Source organism: Lissotriton vulgaris, unplaced genomic scaffold (assembly GCF_964263255.1).
Source record: "Lissotriton vulgaris unplaced genomic scaffold, aLisVul1.2 SCAFFOLD_1590, whole genome shotgun sequence".
Taxonomy (NCBI): domain Eukaryota; kingdom Metazoa; phylum Chordata; class Amphibia; order Caudata; family Salamandridae; genus Lissotriton; species Lissotriton vulgaris.
Genome location: NW_028248079.1, coordinates 165,646 through 186,577, shown reverse-complemented (window position 1 = coordinate 186,577; position 20,932 = coordinate 165,646). Strand labels below are relative to the sequence as shown.

General features: G+C 43.8%; 1 protein-coding gene across 1 annotated transcript in view; it reads left to right on the top strand.

Annotated features, from left to right (window-relative positions):
- LOC147664936 (F-box only protein 10-like) overlaps window positions 1–20,932 on the top strand; it is a 255,189-nt gene that overhangs the window by 218,921 nt on the left and 15,336 nt on the right. Inside the window, exon 7 of the mRNA XM_086949877.1 lies at window positions 5,468–5,649. Within this exon, the coding sequence (XP_086806003.1) occupies window positions 5,468–5,649 (182 nt within the window). The remainder of the gene's footprint in view (window positions 1–5,467; window positions 5,650–20,932) is intronic.

Below are 20,932 nucleotides of genomic sequence, written 5' to 3'. Positions count from 1 at the left end.
TTGTAGTCTATTTATAAGTACATCCATGTCTTTGCTCACCTTGCAGGCTACTACATAAGAGAAGCTTCTAAGACTCCTCCAGCTGCTGGTACTGTCTTCAGGTTGTGGGCAGGTTTTCCCAAATGTTCTTTGAATGCCCAGGATTAATACCTTTTTATCCCAAAAAAACTCAGACATGTTCCATCTAACTACCCCTGTTTCGTTAGATCTATCCCACACATGCATCTCACCTTCTCTTACCTCTGCTCAAACTGCCCTATGCGTTATTTGGCCATGGACTTAAATCTATATCTTTCAACTGGAAGTGAGCTGGGCCTCTGTCAGTACAGGAGTTGTGTGAGTGGGTCAACTTTATCAGAACATTATATTTCTCTGTAGCTTGCACAACTCTATCCTGGCTTTCTCCCAAGAAAACGGATAGGCTAGAATGAGGAATATTGATAGAGTACCATATTAACAGCACAAAGGTGAAGTATTCTGCTTCCTGTTCACCCACCGCCAACCGAATAGGCAGGGTGCTGAGACACTCTCCCTGCTTCTAAATCTGTATTATATAACTGTTTGGAACATCAAAGTGACCTAAGTCTTGGATGGAATATGATGCTTAGTAAATTCACCTTGTATACACAATAGTGGGCATTCACGAATGAAGGGAATCTGGAGGGGCTTAAATCAAGGGAGTATTTCCTATAAACAATACCTAACTCACAAAAGTACTCCTTGCTGATCAGTAGGCTAGTTGGGCTATCTTACTGAAGCAATAAAGGATGTGTGGATAATCCTATATTCTAATGATACTTTCAACCACTGATTCCTCGCCTTTAGGATGTTTCCCTGGTGCCTGACTGGATATCGAAGTTTTCAATGCACTGCTGCAGCTCCCCAGTAGATGGTGTTGTGTGGCTCTGCATCACCCTCATTCTGCCCCGGAGGGGATGGAGTGGAGCCACATACTAACACCACCCCTACGAGAGGACGTCCGTTCTTTTCTTTCTGCACATTCGCACACAGAGCTCAAGCTCTCCTTCCTTTTTGTCGACTGAGTTAAATATAATGAACAAAATTACACCAAAATGACAAAAATCCTATAAGGGGAAAAGTAGATATGATTTTTAAGTAGGAGTAGCTCCAAGAAGCACATCATGCTAATGATGATCAAAGGACGGGGCATCATTTTAGGCTGACTGTAATGGAGCACATGTTAGATACACCAACCAGATTCATCCTGGTCAAAGATTTTACTTACTTACTTAGTCCTTTAAGTCCCAATCTTCCTCAGGAGTACATTTCCCAAGCCCCCAGGAACTCAGCGGAGGCACTTAGATACTAACAGGTGTCAGCCAGAGGCAAACAACAGGGTCCAGTCCTGGTCCATTTGCACTGGTCAGATGGGGAGTTCAGGAAAGACCTCTTGTATCTTGTTGTCTCTGTAGCTTAAATAGGAGGACTATCTTATGACCCTGGAGCCCACTTCTTTGTCCTGGATACAAGAGGGAGCAGGTCGATTCCTTCAGGGATCCTCCCTGGTAATAGACAGCAGGTCGGGTCTTCTTTTGTTCTTTCTCAGATCAAGAAGTGTTCCGAAGTGGGTGTCTGGAGCTGCCACATTTATACCACTCGCTAGTGGGTGACAATAAGTCCTGGACTCATACTTACCAATGTGGTAAAAGTTCCTTGGGGCAAATCTTCTGACTTAGGGCATTTTCAAGATGGCGAAAGTCTTCTGTTGAGCCCTCCAGTAGTCCCTAGTCCAGACTTGTGTTATAGGTACCAAATGCTGCTCCTCCGGGTAGTAAGCCAGAACTTTGGTTCTTTGTGGTCTACAGAGGCCTTAACTCAGTTTTAGCTGCCAATGAATCCACAATAAACTCAGAGACAGAAGTCTGATAAGACAAAAGCAGGGTTCTTTAGCAACCGGATAGAGGATACACAAGAATTGTCCTGGAATCTTGTTCTCTTCCTTTCAAGTGTGACCTAAGTGTTACATGTAAAATCCAGAGACAAAAGTCTGGTAGGACAGACGCAGAAACCTTCAGCAACCTGACAGTGGATACACAAAAATAGTTATGGCATCCTTTCCTCTTTATTTCAAGTGTTATATATGACTCAGCGCCTGTCACACATGATTTGACGCTGTGCTATAAAAACCTGCATATTCTGCCGAGGTCAGAGGAGTCCTCTTTAGCCATTCTGGTCAACCTTTTTTTTGCTCCTTGGAGGCAATAAACACTTTTTCATACTTATTGAAAGGCAAATCACTGTCTGGGAGCTGCACATGGGTATCGACTATTGTTTGTGCACTGTGTCCAAGGGCTCAGAAAGAATCACTCAAGAAACTTACATCGGTGTGCAGGCTCTGCTCCTCCATTCTGGGGCATAATACTACCAATGCAGAACCACACGAAGTCACTTAGCGGTGTGCAGGAGCACTGCTGTAAAAACATCTGGATCTAGTGTAGGATGATTCAGATGCCATCGGTGGCCGCAACGAGTGCTGTTTTGGTGATGTGGTTCTTTCTGAATTCTGATTGAGTGTTGTCTAGAAGATGGTGAAGGTGGCGTATCTTGAGGTAGTTATTCACACCAGCACTCTGTATGACGGTGCAAGGGGCAGCCCCGTGATGAAGCATGCCACTCAAAAGTGGGTGAGAGTGTTTCGGCCTTTAAAATAGGATTATCCTTACATGTTATGTTATGTTATGTTAAGGGGGTGCTTATAAAGCGCACTGTCACCGTGAGTTTCCTGGCGCTGATTGGATGCTGAAAGGAACAGAGGGACTTTAGCTAGATTGTGGAAAAAGCCAGGTTTTTAATGATTTACGGAATTGGATGAGAGTGTTAGAGATCCTAACTGGGAGAGGAAGGGAGTTCCAAAATTTGGGGCCAAGGTAGGCGAATCTCCGACCACCAGATCTGCAGAGTTTTATGGAGGGGACAACCAAGAGGTGTAAGTGTGATGATCTGAGGTTACGTGAAGGACAGTAGGGCCGAATGAGGGATTTCAGGAAAGCGGGGCAGGAGCCAGAGAGAGACTTAATCCTTTATTCATTCAGTAGGTACCGACATACCTATCAAGCAAAGAGTATATTTGTGGTTTAGTTATACGCAGTAGTGTGCATGCTTTCTGTGCCCCCCCACCCAGAACGAAGATGTGGCTATCTGAAACTCTGGCTTCATCTGGGTCTCACAAATGAGTCAAAGGAGTTAACCAACTTGTTTATATTTCTTTTGATGCAAGAGTATTTGATCAACTTGCCAACATATCTTTCTTGTTAATCAGTGGTGTTACACCTTGCTCAGACCATACTGCCCCCCCCTAAAAGGGGTTATGGCCTAGCTACTGAGCACTCATTACATTTAAATGTTGCATTACACTCGTCTCCTTGTACTGCCTCAAAAACCACCTGACCCTTCCTTAGCACGCATTTATTGCTCTGCAAGGTATTCTGGACTGGATGTCACATGTCATGGTGCAATCAAGGAAAATGTCCCCTTTGACTGCTGCTGTGGTAATTAAATGCAGTAATTATTAAGGATCGGCCTCGGTGCCACTGAACCTGTTGCACAAGTCTTAGTTTACGCCCCCTGGTTCTGGGCTTAGTTTGTAACCTGTGGTGCCGTTGCTTACATAAAGAGTAATTTCTTTACATTTATATGTCACTGACTTGTAATGAAATCTAGGAAAATTGCTGTTTTATTTTATAGGGCCAGTCTTGCGAACATGTTTTTTGTACATGAAAAATGTTCATTAAATCACTGAACTAAGCTGCGGTCATCCCCCGTTGCAAACACGCCCACGTCAGTCCAGAAGCCACGTGCAAGACATATAAGTGGCTATGCAGCATTTTTCGAAAGTGCGCCTTATTTTTTTGCTGCTTCGAAAATTGGGCCTCACAGCAAACTCTAAGCCTGCACTAAACAACTCTGTGTATCTAACCTGTTAAGTTAACTTAAATGGGATAATCTCCCACTAGCTCTCCTCGCCACTACCTTTGAACTGCTGAGCTCACCAACTCTCCTTCCATATCCTCTTGTTTGTGGTGCTGTTCAGATCAACCCTTCTTCGTAAGTGTTTACTTTGTGTATTGTTTTTGGAACTTTTATTTTGCTTATAGTGAGTTGCCTGTGAGTTAATACATGTATACGTTTGTTTATGCCTCCGGTGAAATGCTTGCTATAGTTAGAATAATGTCAACTCACCAGATTTGTGAAGCTTAGATTAGTAACATAAACATGTTTGTGAAATCAACAAATGATAACAATGTGAAATGTCTGGTTTTCTGTGACTTTAGCTTTAGCAATATTTTTGCTATCTGTAAATGTAAATAGTGCTGGCAATGCGTTTTTCTATGACATAGATTTAACCAGACATAGGCCCTCATCACAAGTGGTCTCTTAATTCTGACGGGGCAGGTAATAGCATTTACCACCCCCATTGGAATTACGAGATGTGCGGAAACCCTACACAACTCTTAGCTTTCACCTGGAGATCTCTGGGTAAAATTCTGACCCAAAATGAGGAATTATGCTGGCATTGAACAAAGAATTATCAACTCTGTTAGTAATTTCTCATTTCTTAGTGAACCCTCTGGCTCCAACTCGTAATGAGCCAGATTTCCACCCACCCTGGACTTACTAGTACTTGGGTTACTGGCACACCTGGAATTAGTAACACAGTGGGTGGAGAAAATCAATCCCATTGTTTGGGCCACTCATAATAAGGGTTTTAATGTCCACATATTTATGTGAGTGTTGTGAAAGAAACTATGCTGGAGAATCACCTTTACAGTTAAAAAATAATTTCGATGTTGGCAGAGAGGGAACTTGATAGCAGCGCCAGCGGAGTTCCCTCCCTGCCAACACAGTGGTCTCCCCCCCCCCCCCCGCTTTAAATGTGGGAGGACAATAAGTTTGGCTACGACGGTGACTACTTCATCAGCACCATAGCCGAACTTCTCCAACAGCCCAATGGAGTAAGGGCCATCAGAGAATTGGTTATATGTCTGCCTAATTAGGATGGGCGGCCATACAGCTGTTTATTTACTGTCTGTTACCATCAGGCAAAACCTGGAGATAAGGGATAGCGAAAAACAAAAAATTACCCCTCATGATGTGTAATGAGTTACATAGCGACAAGGGCATTATCTCGCTTTGGGATTTTAAATATGAAAATAAATAATAAAGCAGTTTGGTAGAAGGCTCCTTCATGTTGATGGAGTCCTGCACTAAGTGTGAAAACCCTTGACAGGAACCGCTATCACGTTAGCTTCTGCGAATGCTTCAGGAATGACCACCAGCTTTGTGGTCATTTCTAAGTTCAGCTGGTGGCATCTCCATCAGGGCAATTAAGTAATTTACTCTTGTCTCCTTGTCAGAGAAAGATGCCTCCCACCAATATGTAAAGACTCTTAGTCTTACTTTTAGCTGTTTCATGTCTCAAATAAATGACACTTGTGTTCACTTCCAGATTACCAGAAACAGGATCCACTCCTTCAACGACTATGCTATTGCTCTGCTAGACCAAAGCAAGGGACTGGTACAGGAAAACCTTATTTTCCAAGGAAAAACTGGGAAGTCCATTTTGCAGCAGGTGTCCAACACAGAAGACTGCATTGTCCAACACAACAAGATCCTGGCATATAAACAAAGGTAAGTGGTTTGACAGAACTTACCAGTGATGCCAAACAATGTGTACCAATATTTTAGCAAACAAGGGAGAATGAACGTCTGTGCGACTTTGGTGCTTGTGCAAAGACACAAGGAGTCTTTTGTCAGTTGTTTTATTTGTAGTATAGTGTGCCTCATTAATATGTTGATTTGTAAGTTTGATGTTGTAAAAACCACCTTATGAGCATTTCACTTCCGTTACTAAGCTCTAGGTCTTAAGATGTTAGCACATAATTTGTTAAAGCAATCATGCCAATTTTAGAGGGAGGGCTACACTTGAAGAGTTGCTTGTTACTTTCTGCTGGATACTTCTGGCCGCAGATTCCTCACCTTGAGAACATTCCCCAGATGCCATACTGAATACAGAAGATTTCATAGCAGTGCTTCTTCCCTCTAAGTGGCATAGTGCAGCTCTGAATAGGCTTTGTTCCACCCAGGAAATGATAGAGTGGAGCCATATATACCCCTTGCATCCCAGCCTCAATTTCTTGATTTACTTTTTCAGTGCCCTCAGACATGGATCACAAATAACTGTTGATACCAGTGCACATCTCTCTAAGTTGGGACCGTTTTAGATGATAAAAAGGGGATCACTCAACAAAACATGTCAGTGAGAGGGCCATTTGGAGTCTGCGGTTAGTTAGAGTACATGAGTATGGACCTCCGCTTGCTTTTTCGGTGGTTTGACTGTTTTTTTAAAGTAAATTCAAATGGGCAAGACAACAATATGCCCACATAAAGCTACAGGTTTCAAACCATGCCATGACTGTCGAAAACAAATGTTCGTGACTGACCCTCGTGTGTTGTGATATTGATGTTTTATTTATTTGAGTTTTGTATAGCACAAACTAGACCCAAGGGCATCAGAGTGCTTTATAAGAATGACAAAGATTGATTACAAGAACTATAAACATAGGATACAGCTTCACAAGAATGACATGTCCATTGTTTATATCGTTTACAGTAGGCACAGCAAAGAGTCATACAATATAGGAAGAGAAAAGTCATACAATATAGGGCAGGAAGCATGATCAGTGAGTTTGTCAAACAAGATACTTGATTAGTTTAGGAATTTATTGAGGAGGGATAGATTTACATTTCTCTTGAAGTAAAGGTAGTCATGCAGTTCTTTAGGAAGGGCATTCCAAATTCTCGGGGCATAACCCGAGAAGGATCAAGCGACGGACTCGGTTTTCTTGATTCAGGAAGGGATGAAGATAAGGGTGTTGGAGCTTCGTAGTGGTCTTTATTGGCCAGTTTAGTGAGTTTGTTAGCGAGGTAGGCGGGGCTTCCCACAGTAGAGAGCTTTGTGTGCTTTGCAGGCTATTTTGATATACTTCTCACTTCGATTGGTAGCCAGTTGAGTTTCTTGATGGTGGGACTGATGTGGTTGAATCGTCTCTCTCCAGAGATCGGTTTGGCCGCTGTGTTGAGTGTGGAATTTATTGGTAGAAGGTTGGTTTTCGGGCATGCGCATGATCGTTGTTTTGCCGTAGTACAAGGGAATGGATTACAGTCTTTAAGTCCTCAGAGGGGATAGGTATTTTTTTTTGTTATGGGTTTTAGGGTGTAGAAGGCACTTTTTGCATCAGTGTTGATATGTTCTTTCATATTCGGGCTTTTGTCCTATGTAATCCCAAGTTTACTAGGTTTGCGATTTCAAATCATATAATGAATGTGACTCAGGTACCAAAATCAATCTAAGACTGTAAAGCAAAGGTGCATATAGCCGAACATCGAAAGAATTTACAGACCTCAAATAAGTCCAACTCCAAAGCAAGGGTGTGGGCCTGTTACCTCTAGAGGCCGATCAAACAACAGGTCTTCTTCGTGGTCAAAGTCATCCGGTATGTCAAAGACTGCGTCTAAGAGAAACATAAGCTGAAGTGGGACTGTACACCATACATCTTCTCTCTATGTAAAGAGAAGTTACAAGGTGCCACTCAATCTTACCCCATTTGAAGAGCCAATTACATCGTTGATTCTGATGCGTTCCAAGTTCCCAGAGCTATTGGAGACTCTGCAGCAAGTTGAGGATTTTAAGGAGGCCATGCTGCATATTTTTTGCACTGTCCCAGCTTTCTTTGGCACTCCTTTGGGCTGCATAAATCTGCAGGGGCCACCAGTAGGGTTGCCGCTGGCAGATTCATCCTCTGTGCTGTCTAAACCCCTAGAACTCGTCTCGGGGTTCCGCACTAACTCCTGTGCCAACTTCCATTCCAGCCCTAAGACATGCACTAGTTCCTCTTCTGTTGACGTCAGTCCCAACATTGCCAGTACCAGAATGGTGTCTGGTGATGACTCTATTGTCATACCATGAACCAAATCTGTATAGACCCTGACCAAGGTCGCACTCGGACTTGACTCCAGTGCACCCGGTTCCTGTACAGACTGCTTCAGACAATATACTCCCACTACCTTGGAGCTGTCCTCAAATGCTCCGTCTGGTTTTTGGTTCCCATTTTGACCAGAGTTTACTTCCAACCGAAGATGACAATGATCATGTTGTAGATGATTAACCACCACATTATGATGATGACAATTTATGGATGTGTAGGCAGCACTTACTGTGGATGGATCCCACCTGTTTGGGGAAAATACTGACTCTGCTATAGAACGATTTAAGTCAAGTTGGGTCACAGTGCATTCTTTAGGCCTGTGGACCCCTGCCAAGCAGTTTCACCATAAGTTTTGTCTTTCTCAGGTCCACACCATACGGTTGGCATACATGCAGTGCTAGAACGCTCACCCTCACAGTAGTCACCCCAGGGCCACGGATCAGGGGAGTGACATGCAGGTCACCTGTGGCACAGTCTTTCCAGTTCTCCTTTCTTGTGGGTTCAGCATCCAAGGTTCTTTATTTTGCCCTTAGAAGCACAAAGCTGCTGTGTGGGAAGCAAGATTCAACATTGGACAAAATGCAGCCTCTGGATGGACTGTGGACCAGTTCTACAAGAGCCAAGGCTGCCACTACTGAACTGGCACCCAAGTGCCTGTTCCTGACATCTGTCAGGCCTTGATGTGGGCATCAGTGCCACATTCACAAAGCAGTACTGCCTTCACAACTAGGTTAAAAAAGAAATACATTTTGTCCATTTGGTCTTTCAGTATGTTTTATTTGAGCCCATTCTACAGACCTTCCTTTGGTGTCTGGTCTAAAGGTGAGAATTCCAGGGTTAGAAGTAGCCATCCGAAGACCAAGTTACTCACTTTTGGTATCACTTTCTGGTGGATACTCTGTCTAACAGCAGATTACTCATGGTCCTCATATCTCCACATACTGTGGAGTGGTCTCTTTTGACCATATAAAAAGTTCCCAAATTAGAGATCTGCACACTGGTACCTCCAATTGTTTTGTGCTCCACATCCGAGGGCGCTGAATGAGGCAAGCAACAATATGGACGTTGACAGATAGGGGTGGCATCTCTATGTAGCATCGTTCTGTCACTTCTGGGGCGAAACAAAACCAAGGGAAAACGACACAGCGCAACCTGTTCTTCTGAGTTAGAAATGCAACTTCATTGAGGGAAAAAATATAGTTTAGCAACATTGTATTATTTTTTTAATAGTTAACATCTAGATAAAGCTTTGGGCCAAGCCACAACGGGATTCATTTGTTTGAATTATGTAAGAATCATTTCTGAAAACAGTATGATAAGAAATCAAAGCAGTGGATGTTGAAAGGAGTTTACAAGCAAGGCTGGGCTTCCATGGATTACAAGCACTGTGAATCGTAATCAATTAAAGAAGTGACTGTCCTAGTGGATTAGTGCATGAAGAAATGCTTATAAAAGGATTGTCTTTTATCAAGCATTGGTTCTCAAAAAGTAAACTCCATATTTTGTAGAAACATGTATTAATGCTTTCATACCTTCCAAGGGAGGTATGTTTCTGAGAGACATAGAAATGAAACACTTGCAGTGTTGTTATTGGTCTGAGCACCGTGGTTCACCTCTCAGACGCTGACTGGAAGCCTGGGCATGTTCTCCAGGCAGGCTGTAATGCAGGATGCGTGGAGAACATGCAAAGTGTGCATGAATGTTTGGCCGCCCAAGACGGCCGGCCAAACATTCATGCGCACTTAGTGTGCTCACCACTCCCCCTCCTCCTGTCCTGAGAGCAGTCATGCGTGCAAAGCTGCCGAACATCAGGACAAAATAAAATGATAATAACGCAAGTTATTATAATTTTATTTTTCCTTAACTTCACTGGTAAAAAGCAGTGGGGCGACACTCCTCCACCTTAGCAAAGGAGCCGCCACTGTGCCAGGCTGTGGCCAAAAGAAGAATTATGCTGATAACAGTGCTTTGTTTTCAGCTGGAAAAAAATGAGCGACAGTAAGCCACTCTGTAATGGGCAATCTCTGACAACTTATGTCAATTATATTCTGGCTGGGAGAAGGTGTGAAAAGGAAAGGGACTCCAAATATTCTTCAAAACCCTCACCCCCATTTCTAATAATCACACTGTGGATGCTTTTACACGTTAGAAAGGCCTGCTTCACCAGAATAGTATGTTTGGCAATCATGTATTTGATTGCATTTGTAAAACAGTAACAGAACTTAACTGCAATGTTTAAGTAAGTCTATACCTATTTAAACATTACCAGTTTAATAGAATGATTGTGAAAAAATGTAATGGGGTGCCCAGTGATTTTTTCCCCCACCAGGAGGGGGGTGGGGGTGGGGGGAAAGGGGGGTGCGCGGCTTTAAAACGTTTGAATACCACTGCCATAACATATAGGCAATGGGTATTTTTAGGGTTGAGGGTAGGTGTGGGATTTTGGGTTGCAAGGGATTTTTGAGGGTGTGTTTGGGTTTTTGGTGGCAAGGGTATTTTTACGGTTTAGGGTGGCTTTTTGGGTGGCATGGGTATTTTTAGGGTGGGTATTAGTTTCGGGGTTGCGGGTTACAAAGGTGAGATATACATATCATTATTTGTGTAATATATATATATTATATACACACACACACCCATACATATATATGTTTGGATGTGTGTGTGTATATATATATAAAAATATAGATGTGTGTAATATGTATATATATATTTTTCTTCAAGATTACGTTAAAAATTAACCCTCCTTGTCTTAGATACAGGGGATTTACTAAGGAAACTTGCTGACTTTACATGGCAACCTAGTTACTTGTTGATATCTCTAGATGTTACCTCTTTGTATACGAGCATTTACCACAGGGATGGTCTAAAAGCCGTGCAATACTATCTAAGCACAAGACCCTCATGTTTGAGCGAGCATAGTAAAATGATTTTATCTAAGATTAGTCTATGTCTTGAAAAAAAAAATTCTTGTTTGCTAACCCAACTGTTCCAGCAGGTCAAGGGAGTGGCTTTGGCCGCCTTGAGCAAATACTACTATCTCACAATAGCGGCACAAGAGCAGACACTGAAGGCGAGTTTTGAAAAATATCTTCACGGAACCTGGGAACCCTTGGTCACCCACCCTTACTGCGGCAAAGGACCTCCTTAACTTAACTACGGAGTTCTGGGACACTGAGCTAGTCAATTACCCTGAAATTAAAAATGCGATTAAAAAACAAGTTTGCATCCGCTCCCGGGCATTGGACTTGGAGACACTGGCAAAAAGAGACTTCCATGAGTCCCTATGCCTGCCACACACAGTACACAACCCAAAACTCCATCTCATGCGGCCGCGGGCCGCCCAGCCTTACACAAGATTTTAGCCTACAGACTACACCCCCTGCCCCTTAAAGAATTATACGCCACCGAACGGGCAGGATCGGCAACTCTGGAATGCAGGCTCTGTAACTACAAACGGGAGTCTCTGGCCCACCTTTTATTCTGCTGACCGGCCCTGCGCACAGCACGCAGCCTCTTATCTCAGGCCTATCATCAGACAACTGGGGATGTGCAAAGGAGGCGGTCCATCAACTATATACATTGAACTCAGTAAAACAGATGGCCTCATTTGGTAAATTCATTCAACAGACTCGGACTAAGCTGATGGCCACCTAGGGCAAAAACGATTAGAGTCTTAGCTGAGGCATGCTGGGCCACACTAATATGGACACTATCCCTTTCAGCTTACCAGCATCCAGGTCTTAATTATATAGACTTGCTTCAAAGAAGATGATTCATCTGTTTTTTTTAAACTTTTGTAAATTAATCTTAGGTCTTAGGTCTTAGGCCTGTTTCTCCCCCAGTTACGCTTGCTTGCACATGGGTTACTGGGAGGAACAGGTCCTCATGCCCAACTACCCGACCATTAAGGGTTCCAAAGTCATAAGATGGTTGAGATACATTGCTGACCTTTTAATAATCTGGGATGGTTTGGAATGTGAGGCGAAACAGTTCATAGAAAATTTGAATGAGAATAACTTAAATCTTGGGTTCACTAGCCAAATCAGTGCCACATCTATTTGTTTTTTGGATGTTGAGATTTTTATTTGTAAGGGCAAACTGGAGACAAAACTTTTTCGTAAGCCTACAGCTGGAAATGCTGTGTTGCATGCCGCTAGTCACCACCCTGCCCATCTCATACATAGCATACCGTATGGTGAAATGCTCCGTATTAGGAGAATATGCAGCACGGACATTGATTGTAGAGAGGCCCAAATAGCCTGCAAGGCTAGATTTTTGAGAAGAGGCTACAAATATGAGATTTTAGATAAAGCAATGAGTAGAGCCAATTCTCAAGAAAGGCTCCAGCTTTTGGCCAACAGTGCTAGCAGTAAAAGAAGCATAGTCAGTGCAGAACAAAGTGAGACCAGGCTCATTTTCATGTACAGTAATCAACATCAAACAATCCTTAGTATTGTGAAAAGAAATTGGGCACTTATTACCAGTGACCCAGTTTTAGGTAAGCAGGTCACGTGTTCTCCTAGTATCGCCTACAAAAAAGCCAGGTCCATGAACAGTTGTTTGGTGTCTAGCAGCCCAGAGGTTAGAACCACGGGCTCGTGGTTCAACAGTAGCAAAGGTTTCCTCAAATGTTCGTCATGCAAGGCATGCAGGAATGGAGTCAGCAAAACTGAATATATGACTCCTTTCAGCAGCAAACCTGTATGCATAAAGCACAAGTTGACGTGCAGGTCAGAGTATGCGGTTTATGTTTTGGAATGTCCCTGTGGTCTACAGTATGTGGGAAGTACCAGACCACAGGGGTACAAAAGAATACTCCAGCACTTAAGGGCCATTACCAACGGCGACACCGTGTACCCTGTCGCACGCCACTTCGAGGAACACCACTATAAGAATCCTTTACATCTCAGGTACTTTGTAATTGTCACAGTCCCTCCTCAGAGGAGAGGCGGGGATCGTGAGTCTATGCTACGTAAGTTAGAGACAAGGCATATTATTCTCCTAGGTACCAAGACACCTAACGGTTTGAATGCCAGTGAAGATTGTTTTACTTATTTGTGAGTCACAACAAAGAATCTCGCCTGTCACTTTGTACATATTATTCCGTTGCTTCATCTTTCTTTCATGACCATTACGGTCAATTTCTAATTTTAATTTAATTTTATATGTATTACACTTGTCACTTTTATATAGATTTTAGCACAGGGTTGCACTAATTTTCATGCCATTATTTAGTCAGATCCTTTAATTGGTCCTATTGTACCTAGGCTGATACCTTTTAGACGAGCACCATCATTAAAAGATGCTCTAGTAAGTAGCAGCCTGAAAAATATTGAAAGAGGGGATGGCTTGAACCAAAACCAGGGTTTAAAAGATGTACAAAGTGTAAAGCTTGTAGTATTGGTTTAACACCTTGGCTGCGGCTGGAATTCCGCGCCAGTGCACATTCCTACCGCGGGCGTGGTCATGACGGCTCCCAGCCATCTTCAGCACACGCCCACCGTGACTCATGACGGCTGGGAGCCGTCCTGAGCACCGAAAGGGTTAAACAGCTAGTTATATACCTCCCTGTTATACAATCAAGATTTTGTTATCAAAGTGTCACTTCATTGTAGAACAGAATTTGCTGTCTATGTCCTGGCATGTATATATGGGCGTAGATACATCGGCAGCACTACCCTGCCGGTGTATAAAAGAATTCTTCAGCATATGCAAGCAATTGCGAATAATGACCCTTCATACCCTGTGGCTCGGCTTTTGTGCGATCCACCATAACAAAGACCCCAGTAAGATCACTTATTTTGTAATTGATGCAATACCGCAAAATAGGCAAGGGGAAACAATTGATGGCACTAGAATTGAAAAACATTAACAAATTGGATTGTAAAGCCCTGAAAGATTTAAATATGGATGAAGAGTTATAGTCAAGTTTATGAACTAGGAATTGGTTCCAAACTGTTGGACCCATCATGAATGGACACATTTCACCGGTTTCAGCTGGTTTTAAATATGAGATGCAATTTTTAATATAAGATGCAATTTCAATGTCAGGATAATTAATCTGCAAATAAGAGATTAATGTATGTTGAAAAATTGATTCCCAAAATTGTTGTGATTTCCTAAAATCTGGATTTGAAGTATAGTGAATCACGTGAACTTGCTGGTATAAACACAAGTCAAATGATTTTCTTCATGAGTTGAGGAAATGCTTTAATTTTGCACCAAAATCATTATGATGAAATATGTTAGATATTTATATTAAAGCACTAAGCAAAAATTGAAAACTAAGATACTATGGCATAGTTGTCATATCAATTTTAGTAAAAAATGAAAACGTACATAAAAAATACAAAGTGTGATCCAGCATTAAAAAGAATTATGAATCATGCAACTAAATGATATGATGTTTTAAATTTTGCTTGAAATCGTGTATTGCATAAACCTTGTGCACAGCACCAGTAAGATGTAATAAATTTGATGTACATAATTGAGTACTAGACAGAAATAGATTGAGAAAAAGGATAATGTATTGTTAATGAATCAATTATATTTTTGAATTAAGCCATTTGGGCGGTATGCTAAGGGAATTCGATCAAGCATTAAGAATAACTAGGATCCCTCCAGGGCCAAAAAGCATTTTTCTAATTTTCACAGCAAAAATCGTGACGTATTCGTAGCCAAATTGCATAGAAAAAGCAAGCTTGCTTCGCTTTCAGTATCCAGGTGGGCAAGGTCCTGGGGGTATATTTAAATATTAATAAGTAGGAGGGGGCGCATGTTTCCACCCCTTCCTAAGGGTAGTTTGTGCCTCGGAGACCGTCAACTTCCCGGGGCTTGTCCTGCTGGAGCTTTAACAGCTCCCGCCTAGCAAGAGCAAATAGTAACTCTGCTCCCGCTTGATGGGAGCAGTTTTTTCTCTTTGATGAAAGAATTGTTCCCACACACAGGGAACAGCATATTTTGCTGCTCCCTGTGTGTGGGAGAAATGCCAGCTCCCGCTGGAGACAGGGAGCTGTCAGGGAGCACAGGGGCACTGAGGCTTCCCGCGCAGTCCAGAGCGCTGCCCACTGGGTTCCCTGGGTGGGCTTCACGGCACCCTGGATCATTTGGCCGGGACCCAGGGATGGGTCCTTGTGGCTAAAATGTGGCCCGGGGAGGGGTGCCGTGTTGCCGCCTTCCCCTTCTTTACAGCTCAAAGAATCCTAACTTCTTGGGCTTGAGGAAGGCAAAGCAAGTGTGTTTCCTCTTGTGAAAAACATCCCGAAATCCTTAATGGAGGTGAAGGCTTCGTTGATCTATTGGAGTGCAATCTGATCCGTAGTGACTGTGACAAGTGGTTTCTTTCTTGTCGCCTGGTATGAGCAGAGTCACTGTTTCTCCCTTTTATTTACTCTGAGTATCTAAATACCCCAAATCATCTGCAAGCTCTGCCCATTCACGCCTTTTCCCACGTTGATGGACAGCTTACCAAAAATGCCTCAAGCGCATTTCCCGCCGATGTTGGTGACGCATTCTTGATTCAGAGAAATATGAGAACATCTCCACCATACAAAGAAGCCCTTACCTCATATAGTTAAAAGGAAGTACCTCTGGTGGAGATTCACCACTTTGTAGTATCGTCGTCTTCTCTTGACAAGGATTCATGTGATCACTGATTTGTGGATGAAGACGCTGCAGGAACAATCACATTGCCTGGTGGTTCTTTATGCAGCTGTAGTGTAGAATATGCACTACAAATTTACGCAACGAGGTAGCACTTACTAATTAACCAGTAGAAAGTATTCCAGTTGGGTAGACATTTTCAGCAAAACTGTGGACTCTTTTTGGAAAAATGAGGCTCCATTCTGACCCTGATGCTCGTTTCATAGAAATTAAACCTCAATGGGAAGCTCTTATAAATAAAAACATAGCAGGTGCCCCAGTTGGAGCTCCACTTCACAGCACAAACAATTATAACTTCCTGTGCTTAGCAAAGGCAAAGCAAGTGTGTTTCCTCTCTTAATCTACGTTGAATAACGATCTGAAATTCTTAATGGAGGTGAATATATCGTTGATATATTGGATCGCGATCTGATCTGGGGTGATTGTGACAAGTAGTTTTTTTCTTTTTGTCTCCTGGTGAAAGTAGAGAATGTGCTTCTCCCTTTTAAAACCCAGAGTATGCAAAAGCCCAAAATCATCTGCAAGTTCTGCCTGTTTGGCCCTGCCCCATTTTCCTTAGTAGTATGCCAAGGTCTTCTCCCCTTTTCCCATGTTGATGGACAGCTTGCCAAATGGCCTGAGTGCATTTCCCTGATAATTTTGGTGATCCGTTCTTTTTTTTGTTCGTTTTTTGCAGAGTTTCATGTAGCGTGAACTTGACCCGAAGGTATCGGGTATCAGAGCGCTTTACACGAGCACCAGTTGCCTTACATGAGGACACATTAATTTCTGTTAGGCACGGGGAGATTAAGTGATTTGCCCAGAATCACAGGACGGTGCGCGTCCTAGCCGAGACTCCTCTCCTCTCTGTTCTTGATGCAGAGGAATGCGAGGACATATCCACCAAACAAAGAAGCATTACTTCATAAGATTTAAGATGAAGTACCGTTGTTTGGTGGAGATTCCCTTTTTTGTAGTCTTGTTGTCTTCTCTAGCAAGGATTCATCTTATCACAGATTTTTGGCTCAAGACCTCAAAGAACAATCACGTATCCGAAATTACATGCACACAAGGTCACTGGAGAAATTTCCTCATGGTCCATTATGCAACCATTGTGTAGCACTTACTAATTAGCCTATACAGAGTACTCCAGTTGGGTAGAGATTTTGTGCAGAACTGTGGACTCTTGTTGGATAAAGAGACAGGTGAGGTTCCACCCTGACCCAGTCATTCACACAGCTACTGACACACCCACACAGACACTCACACACCGACTCACCACTCTCATATGCACTCAGAGACCCATACAGTCACTTACACACCCACTGACCGACCTATGCAGCCACTCACACACCCACAAAACCACTCACAGACCAATGCGCCACTCACTCACAGACACACTCACAAAACCACAAAAACGCCCACTCACAGAACCATAGAGCCACTGCGACACCCATTCAACAGCCCATACAGCCACTCACACACCGACTCATCGACCCATACAGCCACTCACACACCCACTCACCAACCACTGAAGTCACTCACACAGCCACTCTCAAACTTTACAGATTGCAGTTAGGAAATACAATTTTAAAAAACAGAAATTTATTGAAAAACCAAATATTACAGGGACATTTTATTTAGGCTTAGATTTAACTTGTACAAAACCAGTGAAATCAGTTAACATCCAACACCAAGAAAAGTAGGTACCACTGTTAGGGTACGTCTTTTGACACAAGTGTGGAGCAAGAAATTCACCCAAATGTATTGTCCTGAAGGAGCGCCATTATCCTTATCGACCACTAGGGGCGCGAAACATGTTGACCAGAGTTTGACAATATTAAGGGTGCAAAAACCAGACTACTAGGGTACATTACTACCCCATTAGTAGCACTAACCTATGAGGTTTTTTAGTCTTACAGGGCAAACCATGTATTAAACATTTAGGTGATGTTCCCAATCAGTTTTAACTTGCATCAGAGCACACTTAATACCACCCCACTTAAATACTACTTGCACTCATCAAACAGCAAAAAGAACTAAAGATCTCAGCTAAAGTGACCCTTTGGGGGACCCATAGGGCATTGCAGAGCCAGCCCGACGAGGAGCAACTGCCCTATGATGAGGCATGACATCCTTCGTGATGTGTGAGGGCAATATGAAACAGTCTTGTTGACTGTCCCTCACCATCTATCCAACTTTCTGATAGTTTCCCCTTCCCCTATCCCTTTCTAGGAACAGTGACCCTTATTTTTGCATTTAGCAGCACCAGGCGAGACCTGTTGTTGTTGTTTTCCCACCCAAGTGGCACAGACCGGTGCACGAGCCGATTAGGGTCTTTGGACACGCTTATGCAGGCCGGCCGAAGGCACGCACACACGCACATACACACACAGACAGATGCACACACACACACACGTGCACACACACACACACACACACACGTGCGCAGACACACATACACACACCGCCGCCCCCCCACACGTGCACACAGACACACATACACACACACACACCACGCCGCCGCCGCACACGAGTGTGAAAGCTATGCTTTTACCTATAATAGATTACGCTGGAGCCAAAGTATTGAAAGATAACTACTTTTAATCTCGGAGCGCCGGGAAAACGCTCTGTACACATCGGGCTCGGCAGCTATCTAAAATGGCCGCCCTTCCGGTTCCGGTCCCCTCGGTCGGAGAAACACTAGACCGTCACCACATATCTCCCAACTTTAGTACCGCCACACATGGAAAGTTCAACATCTTAGTCTTACTTGATGCTCATCGTAAAGTCTTCAAATTTCTTGGGAGCTCTTACAATTCTGCCTGCTCTTGTTCTCACCGCTTCTTTCTCTCCTGCTCCACCGCCAGCTCTCGGTGTGGAAATGAGTCTCTGTCTCTCACCACCGCTTCCATGCTCTCGTTCACTTGTGCTCCTTTTCGTCTCTCCGCTTGTCTCGGGTTACTCTCTCCTCCTATCACATTATCTCCTCCTTCCCAGTTGTCGCCAATCTCACTTTCCTCTCCTTGTTCCCTTGCTTTACCTTCACTTCTACGCTCTTCCTCGTCTACTTCCTGGTTCGTCCCTTCTTCAGTTGCTGTCTCCCATTTCAGTATCTTGTTGCACTTGGCCTTCCTGTCTTGCGACCACACCTTTCCATCACTCAACAGAGCTGATTGGGCGTACGGTTCGATGACCTTGAGGGGCGGCGTGAACTTACTTTCTCCCTTCTTTTTCAACGTCGCTGTCTTCACCCTCACCCAGTCTCCTTTCTCCAAAGTCACTCCTTTCACATTGTGCCTCTTATTGTAGTGTTCTGTGTACACTTCCTGTGCTCTCTACAGGGTTCTCTTCACCACTGCAGGTGACCATTTGCTTTGCACCACTAAGTGTTTCCAAGCCATGTTGTCCTTGGTGAAAGGACTGTATCACTATCCTGTACTCCCGGGTGTTATGCGATATGCCCACAGCATTTTGGGTAATTCTTTCTCCCAATCCTGGCCGGCACTGATCGCTGCTTGAATGGTTCCCATGATAACCCTGTTAAACCGTTCAGCCAATCCATTACCTGCTGGGTGGTATATGGGAGTGTGTTTGATCTCTATCCCGTTCCGGGCCATGAACGCCTCCCACTTGGCAGACACGAATTGCGGTCCATTATCACAAGTTATCACCTTTGGTATTCCTTCCTTCACGAAAATCGCGTTCAGAAAGCTCAACACAGCATCTGTATCTACAGATTCTGCCACTTCTACTTCTGGCCATTTTGAGTACCTGTCCACCATGACAATGGCATACTTCTGTAACCCTTCAAGGTTGAGAATGGGTCCTATGATGTCTATGGATACCATTTCCCACGGGCTGCTGGGCATTGGAAATCGTCCCAACGGTGGTGTTAACAAGGTTTGTGATTTGTCTGCTCTAGCACATGATTCACACATCCTTGCGTACTTTTCCACTTAAGCGTCGATCGCAGGCCACCAGTATGCTTGCTTGGCCAACGCCTTGGTTTTCGTGATACCTTGATGCCATTCGTGCAGAATGGCCAATTGATGTTCAATCAACTTCTGGGGTGGAATGACCTTGTCCCCCCTCAGCAGGAACGTGGGGTTCTCTCCAATAGACAGCTCTTCTCTCACTTCCCAATATTTCCTCATCTGGCTGTCCAGGTGTCTTTTATCCGGCCATCCGTGTGTGACATATCGTTTAATCGATTCCAATGTTTCATCTTGGCTGTAGGCTTCCGCCCATTCCTGTTCACTGATGACCTGTTCCATCTCCTGCATGGTCGCTACCATGTATCCTTCCCATCCAGGAGGTTCCTGTTCCTCCGCGCTTTCCTTTGCTGCGGCCCAGCTTAGAAAATCTGCTACTCTGTTCCTGGGTCCCGGGATGTATTCCACTTCATACACATAGTCTAGCAGCCTCAGCGTCATCCTGGCTATGCGCGGTGTTGCATGGGCATGTCTGGTCGAGGTAAGAACTTTTACCAAAGGTTTGTGGTCCGTTCGTACTAAGAACTTGGCCCCCCATAGGAATTGGCGGAAACGTTCCATCGCCCATACCACGGCCAACATCTCTTTTTCAATTACACTGAACTTTTCTTCATTGGGCGCCAACGATCTTGACGCGAAAGAGATTGTAGACACTTCTCCATTGTCCAATTTCTGCATCAGCACCGCTCCGAGCCCTCTGTCGCTGGTGTCCGTGGTCAATATGGATGCTGCAGCTTAATCAAAGCCCTTGAGCGGTATGGCTTCGCTCATCTCCCTGTTGAGTGTCTCAAATTCCTCTTGCTCCTCTGTTTCCAATTTGAACCCATTCCTTTCCTTCAGTAGTTCTCAGGTGGTGAGTTTTCGTGGCAAAGTGCGGGATGAATTTGCTATAGAATTCAGCCATTCCAAGGAACGATCTGACATCTTCCTTTTCTGAAGGGGCTGGCGCTTCTCTTATTGCCGCCAGATTGGCTTTCGTGGGCTCTATCCCCTTTTCACTGATTTCGGGTCCCAAGTACGTTACCGATGGTACCTCAAATTTGCTTTTCCCCCACTCCGCTGTGAGTCCGTTATTCTTTAGTATCACCAGTACTGCATGTAGTTTGTTGTTGTGTTCATGTTTAGATCTCCCCATCGCCAGGATATCGTCCTGGAAATACTGCACTCCTTCCACCTTCCTGAACATCTTATGCATCAGCTTTTGGAATACAGCTGCCGCTGACGCTAGTCCAAATGGCATCCTCATGAATTTGTAACATCCGAATGGTTTTATGAATGAAGTGAGGTGAC